Source organism: Stegostoma tigrinum, chromosome 2, assembly GCF_030684315.1.
Source record: "Stegostoma tigrinum isolate sSteTig4 chromosome 2, sSteTig4.hap1, whole genome shotgun sequence".
NCBI classification, from domain to species: Eukaryota; Metazoa; Chordata; class Chondrichthyes; order Orectolobiformes; family Stegostomatidae; genus Stegostoma; species Stegostoma tigrinum.
In genome coordinates, this window is record NC_081355.1 from 114,995,815 (window position 1) to 115,021,484 (window position 25,670).

The following is a 25,670-nucleotide window of genomic DNA, read 5'->3' on the forward strand; positions in this document are numbered from 1 at the left end:
CAAATTGCCCATCCCTAATAGCCCATGACAAGGTGATGACGAGCTGACTTCTTGAATCACTGGAGTCAATATGCTGTGTCGGGAGACGTAAAATGCCGTTAGAGAAGTAGTTACAGGATTTTGACCTAACGATGAAGGGACATTGGTATATTTCCAAGGTAGGACAGTGAGTGGAATGGAAGGGAACTTGCAGGTGGTCATGTTCCCATGTATTGCTGCTCTTGTTCTAGATAGAAATTTGGATTTGGAAGGTGTGTCTCAGGATTTTTGGTGATTTTCTGCAATGCCATCTTGTAGATGAAATACAGAAACTTAGAAACATAGAAAATAGGAGTAGCAGTAGGCTATTTGGCCCTTGAGCCTGCACTGCCAATCACTATGATCATGGCTGATCATCCAACTCAAACACATTAGCCTCAAATGCTACATCCAACTCCTCCTTAAAATTATACAGTGTTTCAGACTTCATTGCTATCTAAGTTGTTAATTCCACAGGTTCACCATTCTCTGGGTGTCGAAATTTCTAAAAGTCTCAATACTAAAATGGTTTACCCATATCTTTAGACTGTAATCCCTGGCTCTGGACTCCCATGTGAATATCCTTCCTGCGTCTACCCTGTCTAGTTCTGTTAGAATTAGACATAATGTGCAGTGGAGCAAGTCGGCTTTGCTGGAAAAGGAACAGGTCTATTTCAGAGCCTGGGTAAAAATTTCAGGAGTGTGCAGTTGCCATCACATTGAATTATTAGAGAAAAAAAAACAATCAAAACAATTAAGATGAAAAATGTCTTAATGCTATGTCCATTGACTGGGAATGGAAGCCAATGTGGGCATTGAGATTACTGAAATTGATAGTGAACAGGAGTTTCATGTGGTATTACTTCCCATTTTAAAAAAATCAATATATTGAAAATGCCTGTATTGGTTGGCCCTTGCAACACCGTGAGTAAGAAAAAACTTCCTATGTGAAATATGAGACTGCCTTTCCCCATTGCTCTGAACGCCACTGAATACAATCCTAACCAAATCAACCTTTCCAGATGTGGCAGTCCCACCATCCCAGGAATCAGTCTGATGAATCTTTGATGCACTTCCTCCATGGCAAGAACATCCTTCCTCAGATAAAAGGGGCAAAACTGCACAAAATATTCCAGGCTCTCACTAAAACCCCATATAATTGCAGTAATACATCCCTGCTCCTATACTTTAATCCTCTAGTTATGAAGGCCAACATATCATTTGCCTTCTTCACTGCTTGCTGCACCTACATAGTTACTTCAGTGACTGGTGTATGAGGTCACCTGGGTCTCATTGCACATTGGCTATAAATTGAGAGAGGCATTCAGATCAACATCTGCCTTCCTGTTTTTGCTATCAAAATGGATTACTTCATATTTATTTATCCATTTTACATTGTGTATGTCACACATTTTGGCAATTCATTCAGCTTGTCTAAATTGCCCAGAAGTATCTATGTATTTTCCTCAGATCGCCCTCCCAGCTAGCTTTCTGGTATGTTATCTGTGTCCTCCTTTGTGAACACAGAAACAAAGTATGCATTTAGTTGGTCAGCCATTTCTTTGTTCCATACTATTAATTGCCCTGTCTGTGACATTTGTCTTCAGCAATCTCTTTCTCGTTCTCTTCACGTACCTGTAGAAACTTTTATAAGCAGCTATTTTATGTTCCCCGTAGCTTACATTTGCACTCTATTTTACCTTTCTTAATCAATCCCTTTTTGCTCAGTGTTGCTACTTTCCTTTTCCAGACAGCAAAGGAAACTGTGTCACTGAATACTTTCAAGGCTGAGTTAGGTATATCTTTGGTCAAGTAGGGAGCCAAAGCATATTGGAGACAGAAAAAAGGAAATAGGCCACCAGCAAATTAGTCATGAACTTTTCATATAATACAGTAGGCTCAAGGGGAATAAATGGTTAATTGCTGCTCTTTTATTTAAGAAGGGAAACAGAGATAATTCAGGTAATAACAGTCTGGTGAGCTTGGTATCAGTGTGGGAGAAGCTTTTGGAGAAGGTACTGAGAGACAGGATTTATTCACATTTAGAAGGGAATGGACTGGTTAGTGACAGACAGCATGGGTTTGTGCAGGGAAGGTAATGTCTCACCAATTTGACTGAGTTTTTTGAGGAGGTGACAAGAATGTTTGATGAGGGAAGGGCAATGGATGTTGTCAAAGGGGACTTTTGTAAAGCATATGATGAGGTCCCTCACGGTAGGCTGTTACAAAAGGTAGAGTCTTGTGGAATCTGGGGTGTGCTACCTTGATGGATACCGAACTAGCCTGGTCATTGAAAACAACAGTGATGGAAGGGTGATTTTCAGAATGGAAATCAGTAAGCAGTAGTGTTCCACAGGGATCAGCACTATGTCAGTTTTTGTTTGTATATACATAGATGATCTGGAGGACAATGTAGGTGGTCCGATTGGTAAGTTTGTGGATGATGCCAAAACTAGTGGCGTTGCATATAGTAAGGAGGATAGTTAAAGGATGCAGTGGGATAGAGATAGATTGATTGTAGATTTGGTCAGTGAAAGCAGTGTGTACTATCTACAAGATGCACTGCAGAAATTCACTGAAGATCCTCAGACAGCATCTTCCAAACCCAAGACCACTTCCATCAAGAAGGACAAGGGCAACAGATATATGGGAACACCACACCTCCAAGATCCTCTCCAAGTCACTCACCATCCTGATTTGGAAATATATCACCATTCCTTCACTGTCACTGGGTCACAATCCTGGAATTCCCTCTCTAATAGCATTATGGGTCAACCCACAGCAGGAGGACGGCAGCGGTTCAAAAAGGCAGCTCACCTCAACCTTAAGGGCAACTAGGGATGGGCAAGAAATGCTGGCGAGCCAGTGACGCCCACATTCCGCAAAATAAATTTTAAAAATAACAACACCAGGTTATAGACCAATGGATTTATTTGAAATCACAAGCTTTTGGAACACTGTTCCTTCATCACTTTACCTGACTAGGAGCAGCATGTGATTTCAAATAAACCTGCTGGACTAGAACCTGGTGTCGTGTGAATTCTGCCTTTGTCCACGCCAGTCCAACACCAGCACCTCCAGATCGGACTTTTAATGACAGTCTTCCTTCAAATCAATACCAATCACAAACTAACTAGTTATTTATTCCATTCTTGTGAACAGACCTTTACTATATGCAATGTGGCTATTCTGTTTCTCCACTCGTAGCAAGTGGATACAATCCATATGGTGACAATAAAGCTCTTTGGTGAATCCAGCGTGCACGAAAGAGAGAGAGTGCAAGTTTTCTGTTACTTTCAAATTTGCCTATGTTGTAGGGAAAACAATTAAAAATACGGGAAAGTCTAGTTTAAGCAATGCTGGATTTAGAATTTTCAAAAAGGATTTGTGGACACAATGGGCTGAATTTATTTCCTCGATGAGGTTTGAGGCACATTTGTCCGGAAACTTTACACATTATTCGTCAATCCTGTCAAGACTTGCTAGTAAAGTGCACTGAAATCAAGTCCACTATTCCCAGAGTTGTCACAAATGTGAAAAGATGGACCTGACAGAGAAACTCATGTTACAAGAAAACACTCAAGAGGTTTCTGTATAACAAGAAAACAGCTGTTTATTGAAAATAGATTATTTTTAACTGATGGCAAAAAAAGAAACACAAATTTGCTAACATATAATTCTACAATTCTTTTATCTACCCATTTTAAGAAATTCCCATAAACATACAAGAGGTGTCCAGCCTCCTCCCCCACTGCTTGTATAAGAACATACTGTAGATTCAACACTCAGTGACTCCTGATGACCTTTTGATTTCATGAACTACCACATCTTTTTCTTACAGCATCTTGACTTAAAGCAGTATCTTTCCCATTTTAAAGTCCCGAGTCTAGAAAGTAAATGTGGTCATTACAACCAAATAATTTCAAAGACTGTATGACCATTTAAGTTGAAAGTTTAATTTACAGTGTTTATCACAACATTCATGTGTGCGCATTGTCATTTTATCACAGCAAAGAGTCATACCACACAACTGGTAAAAAAAGAACTGACTTTAAGAACAGAAACAGATTTGCTGGAAAAGCTCAGCAGGTCTGGCAGCATCTGTGAAGGAAAAACCAGAATTAACGTTTCGCGTCCGTTGACCGTTCCTCAGAACTGACTTTAAGAACACATTGGCAAGAAAGAACCAAGGTTGGCCAAAGAGATTTTAAGGAAGATTGTTATGATAGGAAGATATGTGGCAAGAAAGTAGGGTGGCATGGTGGCTCGGTGGTTAGCACTACTGCTTCACAGCACCAAGGACCCGGGTTTGATTCTAGCCTCAGGTCTGTGTGAAGTTTGTACATTCTCCCTATGTCTGCGTAGGTTTCCTCTGGGTACTCTGGTTTCCTTCCACAGTCCAAAGACCTGCAGGTTAGGTGGATTGGTTATGCTAGACTGCCCATTGTGTCTAGGGTGGGAAAGGGATAGGGTCTGGGTGGAATGATCTTCAAAAGGTCAATGTGGACTTGATGGGCTGAACGGCCTGCTTCCAAACTGTAGGGATTCTAAAGTAGGTTTCAGTGACTGACTATTTTAGGGTAGAAGGAAGTGGTAGTGAAACAATGGAAGTAAAGGACAGACAAGCAGATACACAGTAAGCTGTTGCAAGTGAGTGTAGGTGAATGGGGTCTAGTACAACATAGAATGTAGGTGACAGGCTTAGAGCAACACAAGTTTTTGATGGAGCTTGTGTTGACAAAGATGGCACTACAGACATCAAACCTAGTGATTAATGTAAAAACAGACCCTTACTCTTTTTCTGAGATGTCTGAGGATATGATTAATGTTTATCCATCCACAATTAATAGCAAATGTTTTCAATTTGCTCCATGAATGAAGAAATGTCTGCATTAAAAAAATTTTTACTTTGACTTAGACTGAGCAACCAAAATGTGTGCATAACATGTATGCGTAAACATATCTTTAACAATCAATGGAGTAAGTTTTTAACGGCATCAGTGAACTATAATAATCTTTCCAAATTCTACCACTGATGCAGGATTTTCAAAATAGGGCCATTATTAAATATTCAAATTATAATAATATTCAATAATACCGTTATAATCTGAATAAAAGTGCGCCACTTGATTTCACACTAATCATTAAATTTTACTATTGCATTACATACAAACATAAGCCCTTTCAAGTCAACAGGAAATTTCTGTGGTCTGATATAGTGAGTATGATTCACTGCTTTAGACATTCAGGCTTAAAACTCATGCAGTTTACTCTGAATTACTCACTATCAGTTGACCAATGAAAATTAGACAATTTAATTAATATCAGTTGACTGGTGAAAACTGAATGATTTAGATGTGCAATTCAATAACAGAAAACAAATATATACAGTAATCAAAATGAGTGAGTTTGTATATTAACTATATATTGTATATATGTAAACTAATAGAATATTTTAAAAATTGAATTATGTCAGCAGCATATGGCTAGCAATGCCAATTTCTACTCAGAAAAAAGTAGCATCTTATCAAACAGTTTTCAAAGATGAAAACTAACTAGGGGTGCAGGTTGTAACCCTAAATCCCCTACTATCATCATTCTGGAACAGAAAGAAAACTGGACTGGACTAGCCATATAAATAGAGTGGCTACAAGAGCAGGTCAAAGTCTAAGAATCATGCAAGAATAAGTCATCTACTGACCTGCGAAAGCTGGTCAATCATTTGCAAAGGACAAGCCAAGACTGAGATGGAATATTCTCAATTTGCACGGATGATGCTACTCCAACAACACTCAAGAAATTTGACATCATTTGGGACAAAGCTGCCCACTTGACTGGTATCATATCCACAAACATTCACTCAAACTCAGTAACAGCAGTGTGTACTATCTACAATAAAATGGAAAGAACTGTGAATGGTATTAAATCAGGAACAATAACAGAAATTGCCGGAAAAGCTCAAAAAATCAGAGTTAACATTTTGGACCTGGTTCTGAGAAAGAGTCACCAATCCCGAAATGTTAAGTTTGATTTTTTTCTTCACAGATGCTGCCAGGCCTGCTGAGTTTTTCCAGCAACTTCTGTTTTTTGTACTATCTACAAAGATGGACTGCAGAAATTTCAAAGCTCCTTAGACATACACATATTAAACCCACAAACACTTCGATCTTGAAGGACAAGGGCATTAGATACATTGAAACACCACTACCTGCAAATTGCCCATTTGCAGGTAAGGCACCCAACATTCTGACTTGAAAGTATATCATCGTTCCTTTACTGCCGCTGGGTCATTTGGGATTCTAAGTGGTATATGTGTAAGCTTGTCACGTATTATCATTTTTTCAATATTCAAGTGTAGCTTGCTTCAATAAAGAACAATTAGGTACATCCCATTGTTGGAACTACTTTGGGTTAATGGTGTCCTGAATAAATCTGATGGACCAGGGAAAGTATGAATAAAAACCTAGAGAGGCAATATAAATTAATTAGGGCAAGTTTTATATGATTAGTAAATTGGTGACAGTATCTCAACAGACAACATCCTCAAATTACTGGACCTCTGCCTCATGAACCACTTTATCTTTAACAGCCAAAACTATGAACAGGTCAACAGGACCTCCATGGGGGTCACCTATCATAGAATCATAGAATCCCTACAGTGTGGAAACAGGCCATTTGGCCCAACAAGTCCACACTGCCCCTCAGAAGAGCATCCCACCCAGACCCATTCCCCTACCCTTGCATTTTCCCATGTCTAACCCATCTAAACTAAACGTCGCTGGGCACTATGAACAATTTAGCATGGCCAATCCACCTAACCTGCACATCTTTGGACTGAGGGAGGAAACTGGAGAACCTGGAGGAAACCCACGCAGACACGGGGAGAGTATGCAAACTCTACACACACAGTTGCCCGAGAGCAGAATTGAACCCGGGTCCCTGACGCTGTGAGGCAGCAGCACTAACCACGGAGCCGCCATGCCACCCCCAGACTAACAGCAGAAGTGGTGATGCAGAGACTCGAAAGCATGGCCCTTCTGCAAATCCTGCCAAAACTATGGATCCAATATGTGGATGACACCTTCGTCATCATTAAATGGACTAAAGTAGAGGAGACACACCAAATAATAAAAACACTCTCACCCGGATCAAATTTACCAGGGAAGAAGAAAAAAAATGAACAGCTCTCATTCCTGGACATCATGGTAGAAGTCAGGACCAAATGGGAATTCCTGATGAAAGTCCACAGGGAAGACACACATACTGACCACATACTGAATTTCAACAGCAACCACCCGAATACCCACAAATGAAGTTGCATGAAAACACTAGTTAAATGAGCAACAACACACAGCAACAACCTGGAACTACACCAAAAAGAAGAAGAGTATCTCCTGAAATTATTCAAGGACAATGTATACCGAACCAATTGGATCAGCCGATGCCTGTTACATGAACAGCAACAGGAAGATACTATACGCCCGAACACATTCATCATGCTACCATACATCAAGAACATATCCAAACTCACTACAAGATTCCTACGACCACTGGGCATTACAGTAGCACACAATTCTCCATCAACCCGATGCCAATTGCTAACCCAAGCCAAAGACCCATTACCCTCGATGGACAGAACCAACGTTATATACAAAATTCCTTGCAAAGACTGCGACAAACACTACACTGGATGGGCAGGAAGAAAACCGGCCACGAGAGTACACAAAAACCAACCAGCACCAAAAAGACACCACCAAGACTCACTCATTTCCATCCACACGGATAAGGAAAACCACCAGTTTGATTCGGACAACACAAGGATCCTAGGACAGGCCAAACAGAGACAAACACGTGAATTCCTAGAGGCCTGGTTCTGCATTAAGAAGGCCATCAACAAACACATAGAGATTGACACTTCACATATTCACTGCAAAGAAAGTAAGGCAAAAGAAGGAAAAATTCAGGCCAGAGATAATGGGAACTGCAGATGCTGGAGAATTCCAAGATAATAAAATGTGAGGCTGGATGTACACAGCAGGCCAAGCAGCATCTCAGGAGCACAAAAGCTGACGTTTCGGGCCTAGACCCTTCATCAGAGAGGGGGATGGGGAGAGGGAACTAGAATAAATAGGGAGAGAGGGGGAGGCGGACCGAAGATGGACAGTAAAGAAGATAGGTGGAGAGAGTGTAGGTGGGGAGGTAGGGAGGGGATAGGTCAGTCCAGGGAAGACGGACAGGTCAAGGAGGTGGGATGAGGTTAGTAGGTAGCTGGGGGTGCAGCTTGGGGTGGGAGGAAGGGATGGGTGAGAGGAAGAACCGGTTAGGGAGGCAGAGACAGGTTGGACTGGTTTTGGGATGCTGTGGGGGGGGGGGGGGGGGGGAGGAGAGAGAGCTGGGCTGGTTGTGTGGTGCAGTGGGGGGAGGGGACTAACTGGGCTGGTTTAGGGATGCAGTAGGGGAAGGGGAGATTTTGAAACTGGTGAAGTCCACATTGATACCATATGGCTGCAGGGTTCCCAGGCGGAATATGAGTTGCTGTTCCTGCAACTTTCGGGTGGCATCATTGTGGCACTGCAGGAGGCCCATGATGGACATGTCATCTAGAGAATGGGAGGGGGAGTGGAAATGGTTTGCGACTGGGAGGTGCAGTTGTTTGTTGCGAACTGAGCGGAGGTGTTCTGCAAAGCGGTCCCCAAGCCTCCGCTTGGTTTCCCCAACGTAGAGGAAGCCGCACCGGGTACAGTGGATGCGTATACTGTACCCGGTGCGGCTTCCTCTACATTGGGGAAACCAAGCGGAGGCTTAGGGACCGCTTTGCAGAACACCTCCGCCCAGTTCGCAACAAACAACTGCACCTCCCAGTCGCAAACCATTTCCACTCCCCCTCCCATTCTCTAGATGACATGTCCATCATGGGCCTCCTGCAGTGCCACAATGATGCCACCCGAAGGTTGCAGGAACAGCAACTCATATTCCGCCTGGGAACCCTGCAGCCATATGGTATCAATGTGGACTTCACCAGTTTCAACATCTCCCCTTCCCCTACTGCATCCCTAAACCAGCCCAGTTTGTCCCCTCCCCCCACTGCACCACACAACCAGCCCAGCTCTTCCCCCCCACCCACTGCATCCCAAAACCAGTCCAACCTGTCTCTGCCTCCCTAACCGGTTCTTCCTCTCACCTATCCCTTCCTCCCACCCCAAGCCGCACCCCCAGCTACCTACTAACCTCATCCCACCTCCTTGACCTGTCCGTCTTCCCTGGACTGACCTATCCCCTCCCTACCTCCCCACCTACACTCTCTCCACCTATCTTCTTTACTCTCAATCTTCGGTCCGCCTCCCCCTCTCTCCCGATTTATTCCAGTTCCCTCTCCCCATCCCCCTCTCTGATGAAGGATCTAGGCCCGAAACGTCAGCTTTTGTGCTCCTGAGATGCTGCTTGGCCTGCTGTGTTCATCCAGCCTCACATTTTATTATCTAAAAATTCAGGCCAATTAGCTTAACCTCAGGCATGGGTAAGATTTTGGAATCCATTGTAAAGGATGAGATTGCTGAATATTTGCAAGTGTACAGTAAAATAGGGCAAAGTCAGCATGGTTTTGTTAAGGGAAGGTCATGCCTGACAAATCTGTTAGAATTCTTTGAGGAACTAACGAGCAGAGTAGACCAAGGAGAGCCAATGGACATTATTTACCTGGACTTCAAAAAGGCCTTTGATAAGGCGCCGCACAGGAGGATGCTGAGTAAGATAAGGGCCCACAGTGTTAGAGGCAAGGTGCTAGCATGGATAGAAGATTGGCTGTCTAGCAGAAAGCAGAGAGTAGGGATAAAGGGATCTTTCTCAAGATGGCAGCCAGTGACAAGTGGTGTTCCGCATGGGTCAGTGCTGGGACCACAACTTTTCATTTCGTACATTAATGATCTAGATGAAGGAACTGTGGGCATTCTGGCTAAATTTGCAGACGATACAAAGATAGGTGGAAGGACAGGTAGTATTGAGGAGGTGGCGAGGCTGTAGAAGGACTTGGACAGGTTAGGAAAGTAGGCAAAGAAGTGACAGATGGAGTACAACATGGGAAACAGACAGGTCATGCACTTTGGTAAGAAGAATAAGAGCGTGGACTATTTTCTAAACAGGGAGAAAAATCAGAAGTCTGAAGAGCAAAGACACGTAGGAGTTCTAGTTCAGGATTCTCTCAAGGTAAACGTGCAGGTTGAGTCAGTAGTCAGGAAGGCAAATGCAATGTTTGGCATTAACTTTGAGAGGACTTGAAAATAAAAGCAGGGATGTACTACTGAAGCTTTCTAGGGCTCTGGTCAGGCCACATTTGGAGTATTATGTGCAGTTTTGGGCCCCACATCTCAGGAAGGATGAATTGTTCCTGGGGCAGGTTCAGAGGAGGTTTACAAGAATGGTCGCAGGGTTGGAAACCTTAACATATGAGGAACGTTTGAGGACTCTGGGACTACACTTATTGGAGTCTCGACAAATGAGGGGGGATCTAACTGAAACATTCAGAATGCTGAACGGCCTGGACAAAGTAGATATTGGGAAGCTACCATTGGTAGGAGAGTTTAGGACCCAAGGGCACAGCCTTAGAGTAAAGGGAAGACCTTTTAGAATGGAAGTAAGGAGAAACTACTTCAGCCAGAGAGTGGGGAGTCTAAGGAATTCACTGCCACAGAAGGGTGTGGAGGCCAGGTCATTGAGCACATTTAAGACTAAGATAGATAGGTTCTTGTTTATCAAGGGGATCAAGGGTTATGGGGAGAAAGCAGGAGAATGGGGTTGAGGAACTTACTAGCCATGGTTGAATGGCAGAGCAGACTCGGTGGGCCGAATGGCCTAATTTCTGCTCCTATGTCTTATGGCCTTACGGAAAACCATGGTAAAGTAATCCAACTCAATGGACACCAGCATTTCGATACCAGTTGGTAAGTACAACAGCATTTCATTGGAGGCTGCACTGATGATGTTACCAGCAGGGTAACGAAATGTCTGTGGAAAAACAAACTAGCTTGGCGAGTGAACCAACCACAACATCCACAACCCGAGCTACAAATCCACTCAAAAACCTCCAAGTAGACAACATTCAATAGCCCACCCTCAATCATCTGTCACTTTCTCAAAAAATTCAATCAAGCTTATGAAACAAGATTTCCCTGCTTATCCATGTTGACTATCCCTAACAAGTCCATTCTTCTCCAAATGTGAGTCAATCTTATCCCTAAGAATTTTCTGCAATAATTTCTCTATTGCTAATGGAAGGCTCAACCATCAATAATTTCCTGGATTATCCCTTTTGCCCTTCTTAAACAAGGGAACAGCATTGGCAATGCTCCAGTCTGCTGGGACCTCACTTGTGGCTAATGCGGGTACAAAGACCTTTGTCAATGTCCCAGCAATTTCTCTTTTGTCTCCGTCAGTATACTGAAAAAGATCCCATCAGGTCCTGGGGAGTTATCTACCTTAATGTTTTTCAACACATCCAACACCACCTCCTTCCTTACTTCGACGTGCCATAGAATAACCTTCCCCTTGGTGAATACCAATGCAAAGTACTCATTAAGGATCACACCCACTTCTTCCAGATCCATGCATAAATTCCATCCTTTGTCCTGGACTGCACCTCCTCTTTAATTATCCTCAGACTCCAAATATACATGAAAAATTCCTTGGGATTCTCATTGATCCTATTTGTTAAGGATATTTCAAAAGCCATTTTTGCCCTCCAAATTCCTTGTTTTAGTTCTTTCCTGCTTCCTTTATATTCCTCAAAGGCCTTGTCTGATTTCAGTTTCCTAAACCTTATATAGGCTCCCTCCTGCTTTTTTACCTAAACTTCCAATATCTCTTGTCATCCAGGGTTACCAAATCTTGCGAACCTTGTCTTTCATCCACATAGGAACATGCTGGTCTTGAACTCTGCAAAAACTGGCCTGTAAAAGACATTTTGTGATTTTCAAAAGTGATTTTGAAAATAAGTGGAAGATATGCATGTCAGATATGAATTTGGCTGCCCCCAATTGACTTTCTCCAGTTCATGCCTAATGCTCATGTCTAATAATTAGCCTTCCTCCAATTTAGCACTTTCACCTGAGGACCCGTCTTATCCTTATCCATAAACTATCTTAAATTTTAAGAGATTATGATCACTGTTCTCAAAATGCTCCTGTGTTGAAACTTTGATCAACAGGCCAGGCCTGTTCCTCAATGCAAAGTCTGTTACACACCTTTCCCTCATTGGACATTCTACATATTGTTTTATATCTTTCCATGATCTACTTACATATCTCCTGTTGGCTTTTGGAAGGCCGAAAGCACAACCCTATCATAATGATAACACATTTCTTACTGAATATACCGAAACTGATAATCAATATTCAACTTTCATCATTTGATTTCAATAACCAAGATTTTCTTGAAATGAAATGTGGTCATTGCCTGACAAGCCCAGACAACCCACAAGAAATAATAGAACGGCTGCGTTGGAATAACTATTTTCATCAAAAGGCCAAGAAATTTGCATCTCCTGTTCTACTTGCACTTACATGTTAAATTCACATATTGAGAAATGAAAGATTGCTGACAACTATCCAATTTGAAAAAAACAGACACCAGAATCTACAAATCAACAGCAGACTTTGAGCAACAAAGAGAGAAAGCAATATCAATTGATAACTGCAAAGATACTGTAAGTTCTTCTGTCTGTTTGTCCCTCTCCATCTCAGAAACCAATGCCAGTGAAAAGGTAACTTTGAAAAGTTAATGTTTAGCCATAAATCAAGATTTTCCAAACCTTCAACATTCCTGAGCACACATGACTTTAGTGTTCCAAAGAAGAGTCAAATCAGACTTGAAATGTTAACTTGGTTTTTCTCTCCACCGATGCTAACAGATTTTTTTCTCCACCATTTTCTGTTTTTATAGTAGGAAACTATAGGTAAGTTAACCAAAAATTTGTCAAATATTTACCAAATAGGGTACTTGCTACAATCCATTGTTAAAGTAGTTATGGACAGCCATAGTATAACTAAGTAGAGACAACATGGGTCTGTGAAGGAAAAATCATATTTTATAAATGTATTGGAAATTTTGAAGAAGTAAAAGGATAAAAGGGAACTTATAAATGTGGTGCAGTTGAATTTCTAAAAGCCACTTCATCAGTATCGCCTCAATGGAAACTAGTAAAAAAAGATATGTTGAACTATAATGTGGGAGAATGTGGTTTTGTCCACTTTGTCAGGGGAATAATACACTACTTAAATGGAGAGAGAATGCAGGACTTTGGTACTAAGGGATCTGGTGTCCTGATACATGAACTGCAAACATTAGTTCGCAAATACAGCAAGTGATTTTGAAAATAAATGGAATGTTGCTGTTTATTAAAAGGGGAATAGAGAACGATAGAAAGGAAGTTTTGCTGCAGGTGTGCAGAGCCTTGGTCAGACCACATTTGGAGTCCGAAAATAGTTTTGTCTTGTTATTTGAAAAAATATAACAGTGCATTAGGAGTAATTCAGATAACATTCTCTCCACAAATTCCTGGAATGAAGGGCATATATTATGAAAAAAAGTTGAACATTTGGGCTTACATTCATTGGAGTTCAGAAGAATAAGAAATTATCTTATTGAAACATGTATAATCATGAGGAAACTCTATTGTGGCATCAGGAGTGTGTTTCTTCTTGTAAGGAATCAAGAACTAGGGGTCATGGTTTCAGAAAGAAGTCTCCCATTTAAGATGGAGATCAGGAGAATTTCCTGTCTCTCAGAGGATGCCAAGTAGAATTTGGAATTCTCTTTCCCAGGTGGCATTGAGGGTGGGTCACAATTTATGCAAGGCAGGGTCAGGTAGATTTTTGATTGAGGACTAGAAGTTAATGGAAGATAGACTGAAAGGTGGAATTGAGATCGCAACAAGATCAAGATCACAACAGGATCTGACCAAATGACAGAGAAGGCTTAAAAAACAAGCCTTCGCTTGCTTCTTAAGTCCTATGTTCCTACATAGAAAGAATATTAGCCCTCCTCTGAGCTATAACTGCACACAGATCATTCCAAATTTAAGTCTGCATAGCGACCTTCCAGGTTTAATCCTGTTTCAACACTTTACTTAAATTAGAAGAGGATAGATTCCAGCCCCACTCTAGAAACTTGGCCACAATTAAAATTGACAATCCAGCGCAGTACTCATGGCTGTGGACTTGGAAATGCTACCTTTTTTGAAGTACTAAACTAGATTTGTCCTTTCACCATGGACATAAAGATCTTAGAGTACTACCCAATATAAATAGAGTTTTTCCCAGTGTCTTAACCAACATCACTAAAACAGATTATCAGGCTGCATATCTCACTACTGTTTATGGAACCTTGATGTGCGTAAATAAAGTGTAGTGTTGCAAACATTACAATAGTACACTTCAAAGTTCACAGCCTAGTAAACTTCTCAGATTTGCTTCTGATGCAAGTCCTCAAGTAAGAAGACCAAAACTGTCCAAAGTCCCCGAGGTGTGGACTCACCAATGGCATGTTTAGATATTTCAAGGCATCCTTATATGTATACTCTATGCCAACGTGATAAAGGCCAACATTGTATTTACTTTCCTAATTGCTTGTTGTAACTGCATGTTAACCTTCTGTGACTCGAGTACAAGTGCATCCAGATTTCTCAGTACTGCAACAGGCAGCAGTCTCTCCCCACCTAAATATTCTGCTCTTTTATTGTTACTATCAAAGTTGACAACCTCTCTTTTTCCGACATTATACTTCATTTACCAAAATTTTGCCTATTCAATTAACTTTTCAAGTCATTGTATATTTCTTGGACCTTGATCGTCCATCTCTCTCTGTATTATGAGTATTCCTTGGCTACAATACACTTGGTCCCTCCAGACAAATCACCAATATAAATTGTTAATAGTTGAGATCTAGCACTGATCCCTGTGGCACTCCACTAAGTTACAGATTGCCAAATGATCCATTTATCCAGACTATGTACTTTCCTCACGTGAGCGATGTCTCTGTCCAAGTTTATATATAGGCCCAAATACCGTGATTTTTTATCTTCTGTAGTAACCTTTCATCCAGCACCTCAACAAATGGCTTTACAAATCCACAATACACTACATCTAGCCTTGCTCCATTCTCAAAGAACTATATTAATTAATCAAACAATTTCCCATGCACCAACATGCTAACTCAGCCTGATTGTACAATATTACAATTAATATCCTGGTACAACATCCTTAACAATGAATTTGAGAATTTTCCTATGGCAAATAGGCTAACTGGCTTATAATGTCCTCATTTCCATCTCCCTCCTTTCTGGAACAGATGAGCTTCAACTGAAGTTTTCCAATCTGCTCAAACTTTTCTACAATTCAGAGAGTTTTGCGAGATTAGAACCAATGCATCAACTATCTCTCCAGCCACAAAGGAAGAGCTTCTTCCTGTCCCGCAGGCCTCACTAGTCCCCCTCCACCAACACCCTCATCCGCCTAGCCCTCAACAACTTCTCTTCCGTTTCTTCCTGCTTCCTACAGACAAAGGAGGTGGCCATGGGTACCTGCAAGGGCCCAAGCTATGCCTGCCTATTTGTAGGTTACGTGGAACAGTCCCTCTTCCAAACCTACACTGGCCCTAAACCCTACCTCTTCCTCCGTTACATTGATGACTTAGTCAGCGCCGCCTCATGCTCCCAAGAGGAGTTCGAACAGTTCATCCACTTCACCAACACCTTCCACCCCAACCTCAAGTTCACCTGAACCATCTCCAATACCTTCCAGGGCCCCTCTGTCTCCATCTCAGGCAACCACCCAGCAACCGATATCCATTTCAAGCCCACCAACTCCCACAGCTACCTGGAATAAACATCATCCCACCCATCTTCCTGCAAAAATTCCATCCCCAATTCCCAATTCCTTCGCCTCCACCGCATCTGTTCCCAGGATGATGCATTCCACTCCCGTACATTCCAAATGTCCTCGTTCTTCAAGGACCGCAACATCCCCCCCGCAGTGGTCAAGAACGCCCTTGACCGTGTCTCCCGCATTTCCCATAACTCATCCCTCACACCCCATCCCCGCAATAACTGCCAAAAGATAATCCCCCTCATCCTCACATACCACCCTACCAACCTCCGGATACAATGCATCATCCTCCGACACTTCCACCATCTACAATCCAACCCCACCACTGAAGACATTTTTCCATCCCGACCCTTGTCTGCCTTCCGGAAAGACCACTCTCTCCTTGACTCCCTTGTCCGCTCCACACTCCCATCCAACCCCACAACACTCGGCAATTTCTCCTGCAACCGCTCAAAGTGCTACACTTGCCCCCACACCTCCTCCCTCACCCACATCCCAGGCCGCAAGATGACTTTCCGCATCTAGCAGATGTTCACCTGCACATCTGCCAATGTGGTATATTGCATCCACTGTACCCGGTGTGGCTTTTTCTACATTGGGGAAACCAAGCAGAGGCTTGGAGACCACTTTGCAGAACATCTGCACTTAGTTTGCAACAAACAACAGCACCTCCCAGTCACGAACCATTTCAACTCCCCCTCAGATTCCTTAGACGACATGTCCATCCTGGGCCTCCTGAAATGCCATAATGATGCCACCTGAAGGTTGCAGGAACAGCAACTCATATTCCGCTTAGGAACCCTGCAGCCCAATGGCATCAATGTGGATTTCACAAGCTTCAAAATCTCCACTCCCCTCCCCCAACTGCATCCCAAAACCAGCCCCGCTCATTCCCGCCTCCCTAACCTGTTCTTTCTCTCACCTACCTGTCATGGCTTGAGATTCGGTAGCGAATAACTCATGTTGTCCTAGTGCCTGTACACTATCTACCAGTCACAAATTAGAAGTGTGATGGAATACTGTCCACTCTCCTGGATGGATACTGTTCCAACAACACTCAGGAGTATTGGCATCATCCATGAAAAAATAGCCCACCTGACTGGCACTCAATCTACCACCTTCACAATCACTTGCACTACCAACACACAGTGATTGCATTGTACACTATCTACAAAACACAATGCAGTAACTCTCTAAGTTTCCTACGTCAGCACCTTCTGAACTCATGGTCTCTACCATTTAGAAGAATAATGCCCCCACCACAAGTTCCTGCCAAAAGCATACACTATGCTAACTTAGAACAATATTTCTACTTTTCATTGTTGCTGGGACAATAACATTGAATTGCATTCCTAAGAGCATCGTGGGTGTTCTTGCAGTTCAAAAAAACAGCTCACCACCATCTTCTCCGTGTCAACTGGAAATAATCAAAAATGTTATTCTGGCCCAGTGCCCACAGACAAATTTTAAAAACTTTATTTTAAGATCATAGCAAAAAAAAGTCTTGGCACCATCAGACTTGTCAGCATTCAGTCCCACTGGTTTTTCTCGTACTTTCTCTCTGGTGATAAGACCATAAGATACAGGTGCAGAATTAGGCCATTTTGAGTCTGCTCCACTATTTAAAAGAAACAGAAAGAAAGAAAAAATAGAAAGGCATTACAACAATCATGAGTCCACCATTCTGTTCCACTTCAGCTGTTTGAATCAGAAGTTCTATTGCCTTCTTCCTTCCAATAATTTTAACAACCCTATGAATCAAATCAGTTCTTCGTTCTCGGAGCCTGTAAGCTATTTTATCCGAAATTTTCGTTGGACTATCATCTTCTTTAATATTATATTTTCCCTTATAGTTCAATTCAAGCTTTTCCCCTAGCCTCTCCTTAACTGGCCTTTTTCACTTGAGATTACTTTGATTAGACTGGTTTTGATTTTACTTCCATCCTGTACCTACTCATCTAATTCTGTTTCTAACTTATTCATTTCCTCTTCCTCCTCCTGACGCTGCTTTGCCATCATCTTCTTTGCCATTACATAACTATAAGTCTCAGACTGTCGAGAGTTCATGTCAATGCTGCCCTCCATTCCCAAAATTCCCAGCTCTGTTGCCACAGCATCTTGATTTTGCTCCTGTAACACTGATCCCCAAATACTGTTAATTTTGCGACTTTTTCAGCATTTCCAGCCCCCATAAAGCCATCAACAACCGGATCAAAAGGCATGACTGGAGGCTTTAAAGGTAGATTGTTTGTACTGTTTGAACACTTCTGATATTTCCTTCGCCACAAGAGTCTTTCCTCATCATCAGAATCAAGATCACTCTCTTCACTTGAATTGTCAGTTGTTGCGGTTCGGTAGCAACTGCTCAAATCAAATGAAGATGGATGAGCTGGCTTATCACTTTGTGCATTAAAGGGGGTAGTTGGAAAGTTGGGAATAGCAGCTTGCTGGTTCTGCAGCTCTCCGCCCATGGTCATCTCCGAGTCCGACTCGGTGTCCAACACCTCACTGTCGTCCAGGGGCACCGCCATCGCTGCAACCCCATTTGCTTCTCAACCCCATTCTTTTGCCAGTAACCATTGATCCCTTTACTAACCTAGAACCCATCCACCTCGGTTCAAAAAGCACTTAATGACTTGGCCTCCACAGCTTTCGGCAGCAATGAATTCAACAGATTCACCCCTTTCTGGCTGAAGAAATTTCGCCTCACCTCAGTTCTGTAAAGAAGTTTCTTCACACTGAGGTTATATGCCCTTAAGTTCTCGTATTTCCTACGCATGGAAACACTTCATGTCCTCTTCATCAAGGCCTCTCAATATTATGTAAGTTTCAATTGGATACTCTCTCATCTTTCTAAACTCCATTGAATCAACTGCTCCTCATGTGACAATCCCTTCACCCCTGCAATCATTCTCGTAAAACTTGCCCTGGAACCTAAGGTCAGCATCAGATACAGGGCCTAAAACGGCTCACAATATTTGCAAATACAGTCTAAGCACAGCCTTATAAGTGTCAGCAGTACTTCCCTGCTCTCGTGTTCCTTCCCTCATTCCAGAATGATTGTTAACATTACTTCCCAACTGCCACGATTGTTGAGTTCCACCTCCCTTCTCCCCTTTCATTTACAACCATCCAAGATTTTTCTTTGCATCTTTTTGCTGTAAAGACAGATTCAAGATGCTTGTTCAAAGTCTCAGTCATTCTTGATTCTCATTATAAATTTTCAGTCTCACCCTCTATGGACTTTATGAACTAACAAATTGTGATTTGAGGACTTTTGGAGTTTGTCCCTATATAAAGAAGACAATCAACAATCTGGACTCTGAAACTGAAAATGTTCCTTCATTACAGATAAGTAACTGGTTGGCAGCCTACTTTCAATGATAATGTTGAACTGGAGCATAAAAACATGAGTAGACCATTCTATTATTTAAACCAGTTATGCCTGTTTATTATTAATTCTGAACATTACTTCAATCCAATTTGCCTGCCTTTTCACCTCGTGAAAGAAAAATAAGGGCTTGCACTTATAGTATATCAGACTGTCTTAAAAACCCATTTGGCACACTAGTAACCTTGGCCCAACCATTTTTAGCTGCTTCATCAATGACATCCCCTCCACTAGAAGTTCAGAAGTGGGTAAGCTTGCTAACGATTACATAATAATCAGCACCTAACTCCTCAGATACTAAAGTCATTTGTATCCAAAAGCAGCAGAACCTGGACAACATTCAGGGTTGGGCTGATAGGTGACAAGTAACATGCATGCCACACAAGTGCCAAGCTATTATCATCTTCAACAAAAGAGATATTTTAACCCTCATGCCATGGCTTTCAATGGTAATGCCATCACTGAATTCCACTATCAACATACTGAGGTTACCTCTAACCAAAACTTAAAACAATTAGCCATTTACACAAGAAGCTGCAAAAGCAGATCACAGAATAGGGATCATGGAATTTCTGATTCCCAAAATTCCTGATTCCCTGTTACCATCAAGGCACAAGTCAGGAGTGTGTTTAGTATTCTGTTGGCCTGGATGGGTGCTGCTCCAAAACACTGAAAAAGTCATATTTACCTTGTTGATCTACACGCAACTTGAGGCACACACAATATTGCTGTCTCCTGATTGATTGACTTACAAGGGCAATCATGCCAAACCATTCTTCGTTTAGGGGAGTGGGGTGGAAAAGGTGTAGGAGAGGGGTAGTGATATTATCACTAGACTAGTAAGCCAGAGATCCAGACTAATAGCTGAGGAAATGGCACAACAGGAGCTGGTGAAATTTCAAATTCAATAGATATGCCATGATGAAAACTAATCAATTAAGAAACACCGAACTTTAGAACAAACTTGCTTTGATTTCACTTGAACATCGGAGGTTGAGGAGTGACCTGATTGAAATTTACAAAATTATGAGAGACATAGAAAAAATGGATAATCAGTCTTTTTCCCAGGGCAGAAATGTTAATCACGGATATTTCTCCTATAAAATGATAGTTGCATTCTTATGTGACCTTGCTCTACAGAAAATCGCATTATGGGGACATCACCATAGAAAATCACCATATCGTACAGTAGAAAGGTCATGTCATTCAAACAGCATCCACTATTCATCAATCGCATTACAGCCAATATGAGTCAATAAAACACACATTATAGCAGAATAACCTGTTGTGGAGTTGGGGGAACACAGCAGGCCAGGCAGCATCAAAGGAGCAGGAAAGCTGACATTTCAGGTTGGGACCCTTCTTCAGAAATGGTGGAGGGGAGGGGTCTGAAGAAGGGTCCCGACCCAAAACATCAGCCTTCCTGCTCCTCTGATGCTGCCTGGCTTGCTGCGTTCCTCCAGCTCCACACTTTGTTGTCTCAGATTCGAGCATCAGCAGTTCCTACTATCTCATAGTAGAAAAACCTTATAGGTGTAAGATAGAAAGGGAAATATTGGCAAAAATGGGGAATATAAGATATGAAGGGCATTTTTTATACAGAGGCTGGTAAATGCCTGGCATGTGCTGCCAGAGGGTGTGGTAGAAGCTGTTAAGATCACAATGTTTAAGAGGCCCAGAGATACATAAATAGGCAGGGAATAGAGGGAAACAGGTGGAATAGAGGGACAAGGTTTTTAGTTTGGAAAGGGGTCATGTGCTGGCATAGGCTTGGCGGAACAAAGGACTTGTTTGTGATGTACTGCTCTTTGTCATGCCCATTCTCGTATTGTGACAATTCCTTTAGTTAATTACAAATATAGGCCAGTTGCATTTCTAATGATGCTTCCACTATGGGTGAACATCTTAATGTCTTTTTCTTATGCCTTTCCAAGTTCCCAACAGATGATTTTCTTTTTCATTTGCCCATAGAATGTAGCTGGGCCAGCATTTATGATCCACTTCTAGCTTCCCTTGAGAAGGCGGTGGTGAGCTGCTTTCTTGAACCGCACTGAAGGGCTGACAAATATATTTCCAAGTCAGAATGGTGGAGTGTTAAGAGGGGAATTTGCAGGTGGTGGTGATCCTATATATCTGCTGCCCTAGTCCTTTTGAGATGGAGGCAGTTGTGGAATAGGAAGGGGCTGTCTAAGAAGTCTTCGTGGATATCTGCACTGCATCTTGTAGTCTATTTACACTGCTGCTCTGAACATTGGTGGTGGAGGAAATACCTGGTATTTCCATGGGGATTTCCCCACTAACCCCACTCCCAAAAGATCTAGTAACTTTTCTCAAAGGCATGTAAACAACACTGTAGAATACAGAAAACTCCACTTTGAGGTTAGCTGGTTCCACTCCATCAACTGCCAAATCCAATGCATCGTCCTCAGCCACTTTCTCCACCCGCAATCAGACCGCACCATCCCTATCTGCTTTCCGTACCGACCGCGCTCTCCACGACTCCCTTGTCCACTCCGCACTCCCGATCAACCTCAACACATCCAGCACCTTTCCCTGCAACTGCAAAAAGTGCCACATCTGCCCCTACATCTGTCCTCTTGTCTCCATCTGAGGCCTCAATATATCATCCCATATCTGACAGGGATTCACCTGTATGTCTTCTAACCTGGTCTATTACATCCATTTCTCCCAGAGTAGTCTCCTCTACATCAGACAGACCAAGTGCAGTCTCAGTGATCAATTTGTAGAGCATCTGTGCTCTGTATACTCCAATCAATGCCACCTTCTGGTAGCCAGCTATTTCAACTCCCCTTCCCACCTATTTTGGGCCTGTTCCATGCCACAATGGCACCACACAAAAATTGAAGGAACACCTCATACACTGCCTTGGGAACCTACAGGCAGTGGCCTCAACACAGAATTCACCAGTTTTAAAATCACCCCACCACAAGCCTCATCCCATGACCAAACCTCCATCTCATCCCAGCTCCTTCACCTGACACAACCTGCCTATCCTCTCTCCCGTTATCCACCCCTCCCACCTCACTGACCAATCCCCACCACTACCTACCTGCACTCATCACCACTTATATAAGTTAACTAAGTGTGAAGCTGGATGAACACAGCATGACGTTTCAGGCTCCTAAAATGCTGCTTGGCCTGCTGTGTTCATCCAGCTTCACACTTTGTTGTCTTGGATTTTCTAGCATCTGCAGTTCTCATCACTCATCATCACTTACCTTCCCCAGCCCCACCCCTCCTCTATTTATTTGAGATCTCCTCCACCCGCACCACCTTCCCCTCCCCCAACCCCGCGAAGGGTCCAGGCTTGGAAAGTGGGCACTCCTGTTCCTCTGATGCTGCCTGACATCCCCCTCAGACTTTTGGAGTTCTTTTGCAATATGGTTCTTGAAAGGGTTTCCCTTTTCTCGCTACTTTACCTTTCAACGCATAGTGCATACCCCCGATTCCGCTGTACAGCTCCAACACCCTCAGCTGGGCCTGAGCCGGCTCCATCATAGCAACCGCGCCGTCTCCAAGATAGAGGTCCGCGCCCTCTTTCTTCCGCCGCTGCGCGTGACCCAGGAGCACAGGTCCTACCAGCTGGGGCCACGTGTGGGCCATATCTCACTGTCCACCCGGCGCTTGCCTACTTCGGTCCCGGGAAAGTAACATCTCTGCAGCCTAATGTTAAATATACACAAATATATGAATGTGTTAGTAACAACCGAGATTTCATTTACAAAACGAAAGACTCACTGATCGCGTATAAACATATGAGCCGTATTTAGTTTTGATGGGATGTTTTTTTGGGCGGGGGTAAGGAAGGTGGCCCAGGCACCATGCGGCAAAAACAGATTCGAGGCAGAGGATCTCCATAGTGTAGGAGCAACCCATTCGGCCCGTTGAGTTCTCACCCCATCACCGAGCATTTTCCTTGGCCGATCCACCTAACCTGCACATCTTTGGACTGTGGGAGGAAACCAGAGCAAACCCACACAGACACAGGAAAACGGTGCAAACTATACACACACACACAGCGCTCACCTAAGGGCGAGGACTCTGGTGCTATGAGGCAGCAACGCTAACCGCTGAGCCGCCATGCTGCCCTAGTACAGAATTGGTGGATAGCATATTTTCCAAATGTTGGATTCAATTAAATGTTAAAACATTTAGCAGCAAATTGAGTTCTAGCAGATAAAGCAATTTCTTATGTGAAAGTCTTCATCAGGGGTTTGGAATATTTATTTCACGTTTTCATCTTAGTACTGCATATTGTATAAAGTTTCTTTCCATAGTCTTCCACTGGGAAATTTTCACAGGGAGTATGTGCACAGTGAACAAAGTCGATGGTCACAAGGTTGAAAGTGTTTCCTTAAAATGCCATGGGATTGACCAGTTCTTTACTTGGGGAAAGGATCTAGCAAAGGAGGAACTTTGGGGAAAGTGTATGGAGCTGTTACGAACTCTTTGAGTTCAATCCCTTTTGAGGTAACGTTGTTGTTTAGACATTTTTAATAATTCATTTTAGATTTTTCCGTGGTTCTGGAAACTGTGCCTGTTTAGTAACATGCTAAGTTAGAAGCTTAAATCACCAACGTCCCAGAGGACCATAGGGCTTCTTTCTTATTAGGGAGAGAGAAGATTCCTGGTGGGTTTAACCCGAGGGCCACCATATCCCAGGTTAGGGGAAATGTTGAGATGGATAGATCTTGACACTGTATTTTGCAGTCTTTGTGAGAAAGCAAGTTCCCCAAAAGTGGTTGCCATGTGGTGTTGCTGTATTCTACCTTTGATGTAACCAAGATCTGGTACAGCATTTCCTTTGAAGAGTGTTTGAAATTCCATTTCACCAGCCCGAGTACATCAGATGCTTTATGGAGGCAGTGTTTTGACTTTATATCTGCAAATGTAAATTAATTTGAATGTGGATTCCTAAGTTACAGCATTCTTTAATAACTTCAAGGAAGGAATCATGCATCACATTGGGTATTGGGTACAGAAGTTAGGCAATGGTTTCATGGTATTATCACTAGACTATTAATCCAGAAACCTAGGTCATGCCAACAATGATGTTTGGTGGAATTAGGATTCAATGAAAAAATGTGTAATTAAAAGTTTAATGATGACCATGTTGGGGTAAAACTCATCTGCTTCATTGATGCCTTCTAGGGAAGGAAATTGCCACCCTTACCTGGTGTGGCCTCCATGTGACTCCAGACCCACGGCAATGTCGGTTGACTCTTAAACTGCCCTCTGGGCAATTAGGAAGCAGGCAATAAATGTCTGAACCGGTGACACCCTCATCCCATGAATCTATTAGAACAAAAGGTATTGAATGACTCCAAGTATGGCTGATTTGCATAATACTCAAATTCACTGTGTTATGTAGAGATTATGTCGGTCTTCCTGAATGCTTACTTCACCTGCTCCAGGAATGACTCTCCAAACTACGCAGCTAGCAGCAAAGGGCCTGATCTGACCTGATATTCCGTTCTGCGTGTCAGTTATAAAGATGAATGATGAAAAACAAATACACTTGACACTGATTTCCAGTTTGAGGCTTCCCCATTCAGCGTAACTGTTGCTATTTCCTAAGAAATGTAGTCATGCATTGCTTAATATTTCCTCAAACTCCATAATCATCCAGTAGCTTTATGTGTGAAACACAGTTGCTAGCGTTGTAAAAATCTAAATAGCTAGAATGCATCAAGGAAGGTCAGATTATAGATGTTCAGAATAAATTGTGATTCTGTTGATCAAGCTTTATAGGAGGCATGCAATTTGTGAACATTTACCACCAAGATATCCATATATCTCATCAGATATCAATGATATGTTCTAGAAATTTGCAGCATATATTTGTAGACGAAAAAATTCATGAGTTGTTTACTCATTGGATGTGGTCAGCATTTATTGCCCATCCTTAGTTGCCTGTGCGAACTGGTCATTTTAATTGTACCACCACTTCCTCTGACAGCTTGTTCCATACACGCACACTATCTGCATGAAAAAGTTCCCCCTTAGATCTCTTTGATACCTTTCACCTCTCACCTTAAACCTATGCATTCTAGTTTTGGACTGTCCTGCCCTGGGAAGAAAGACCTTGACTATTCAGCTTATCCATGCCCCTCATGATTTTATAAGGCTCTATACGGTCACTCCTCAGCTTCCAACACTTGAGGGAAAATAGCCCCAGCCTATTCAGCCTCTCCCGAGGGCTCAAACCCTCCCACCCCGGTAACATCCTTGTAAATCTTTTCTGCACCCTCTCAAGTTTAGCAACATAATTCCTTCAGTAGGGAGACCAGAATTGAATGCAGTATTCCAAAAGCTGTCTGACTGATGAAGCTCTCTGATGAAGGGTCTAGGCCCGAAACGTCAGC

General features: G+C 42.6%; 1 protein-coding gene and 1 pseudogene across 4 annotated transcripts in view; both read right to left on the reverse strand.

Annotated features, from left to right (window-relative positions):
• The window catches only part of trdmt1 (tRNA aspartic acid methyltransferase 1), a 63,560-nt gene extending 40,253 nt beyond the window's left edge, over window positions 1-23,307 (reverse strand). The window contains exons 1-2 of one of the 4 annotated variants that reach the window (XM_048524316.1): window positions 23,202-23,307; window positions 22,725-22,968 (exon numbers count right to left, since the gene is read on the reverse strand). In XM_048524316.1, coding sequence (XP_048380273.1) covers window positions 22,725-22,908 — 184 coding nt within the window. In that variant the 5' untranslated portion in view covers window positions 22,909-22,968; window positions 23,202-23,307. Of the gene's footprint in view, window positions 1-5,719; window positions 5,841-17,404; window positions 17,512-22,724; window positions 23,019-23,201 lie in introns of those variants that run through there. The other 3 variants (XM_059638689.1, XM_059638685.1, XM_048524333.2) reach the window with 3 other exon arrangements.
• LOC125447698 (phosphorylated adapter RNA export protein-like) lies at window positions 198-18,483 on the reverse strand (annotated as a pseudogene).
• Window positions 23,308-25,670: the final 2,363 nt, after the last annotated feature.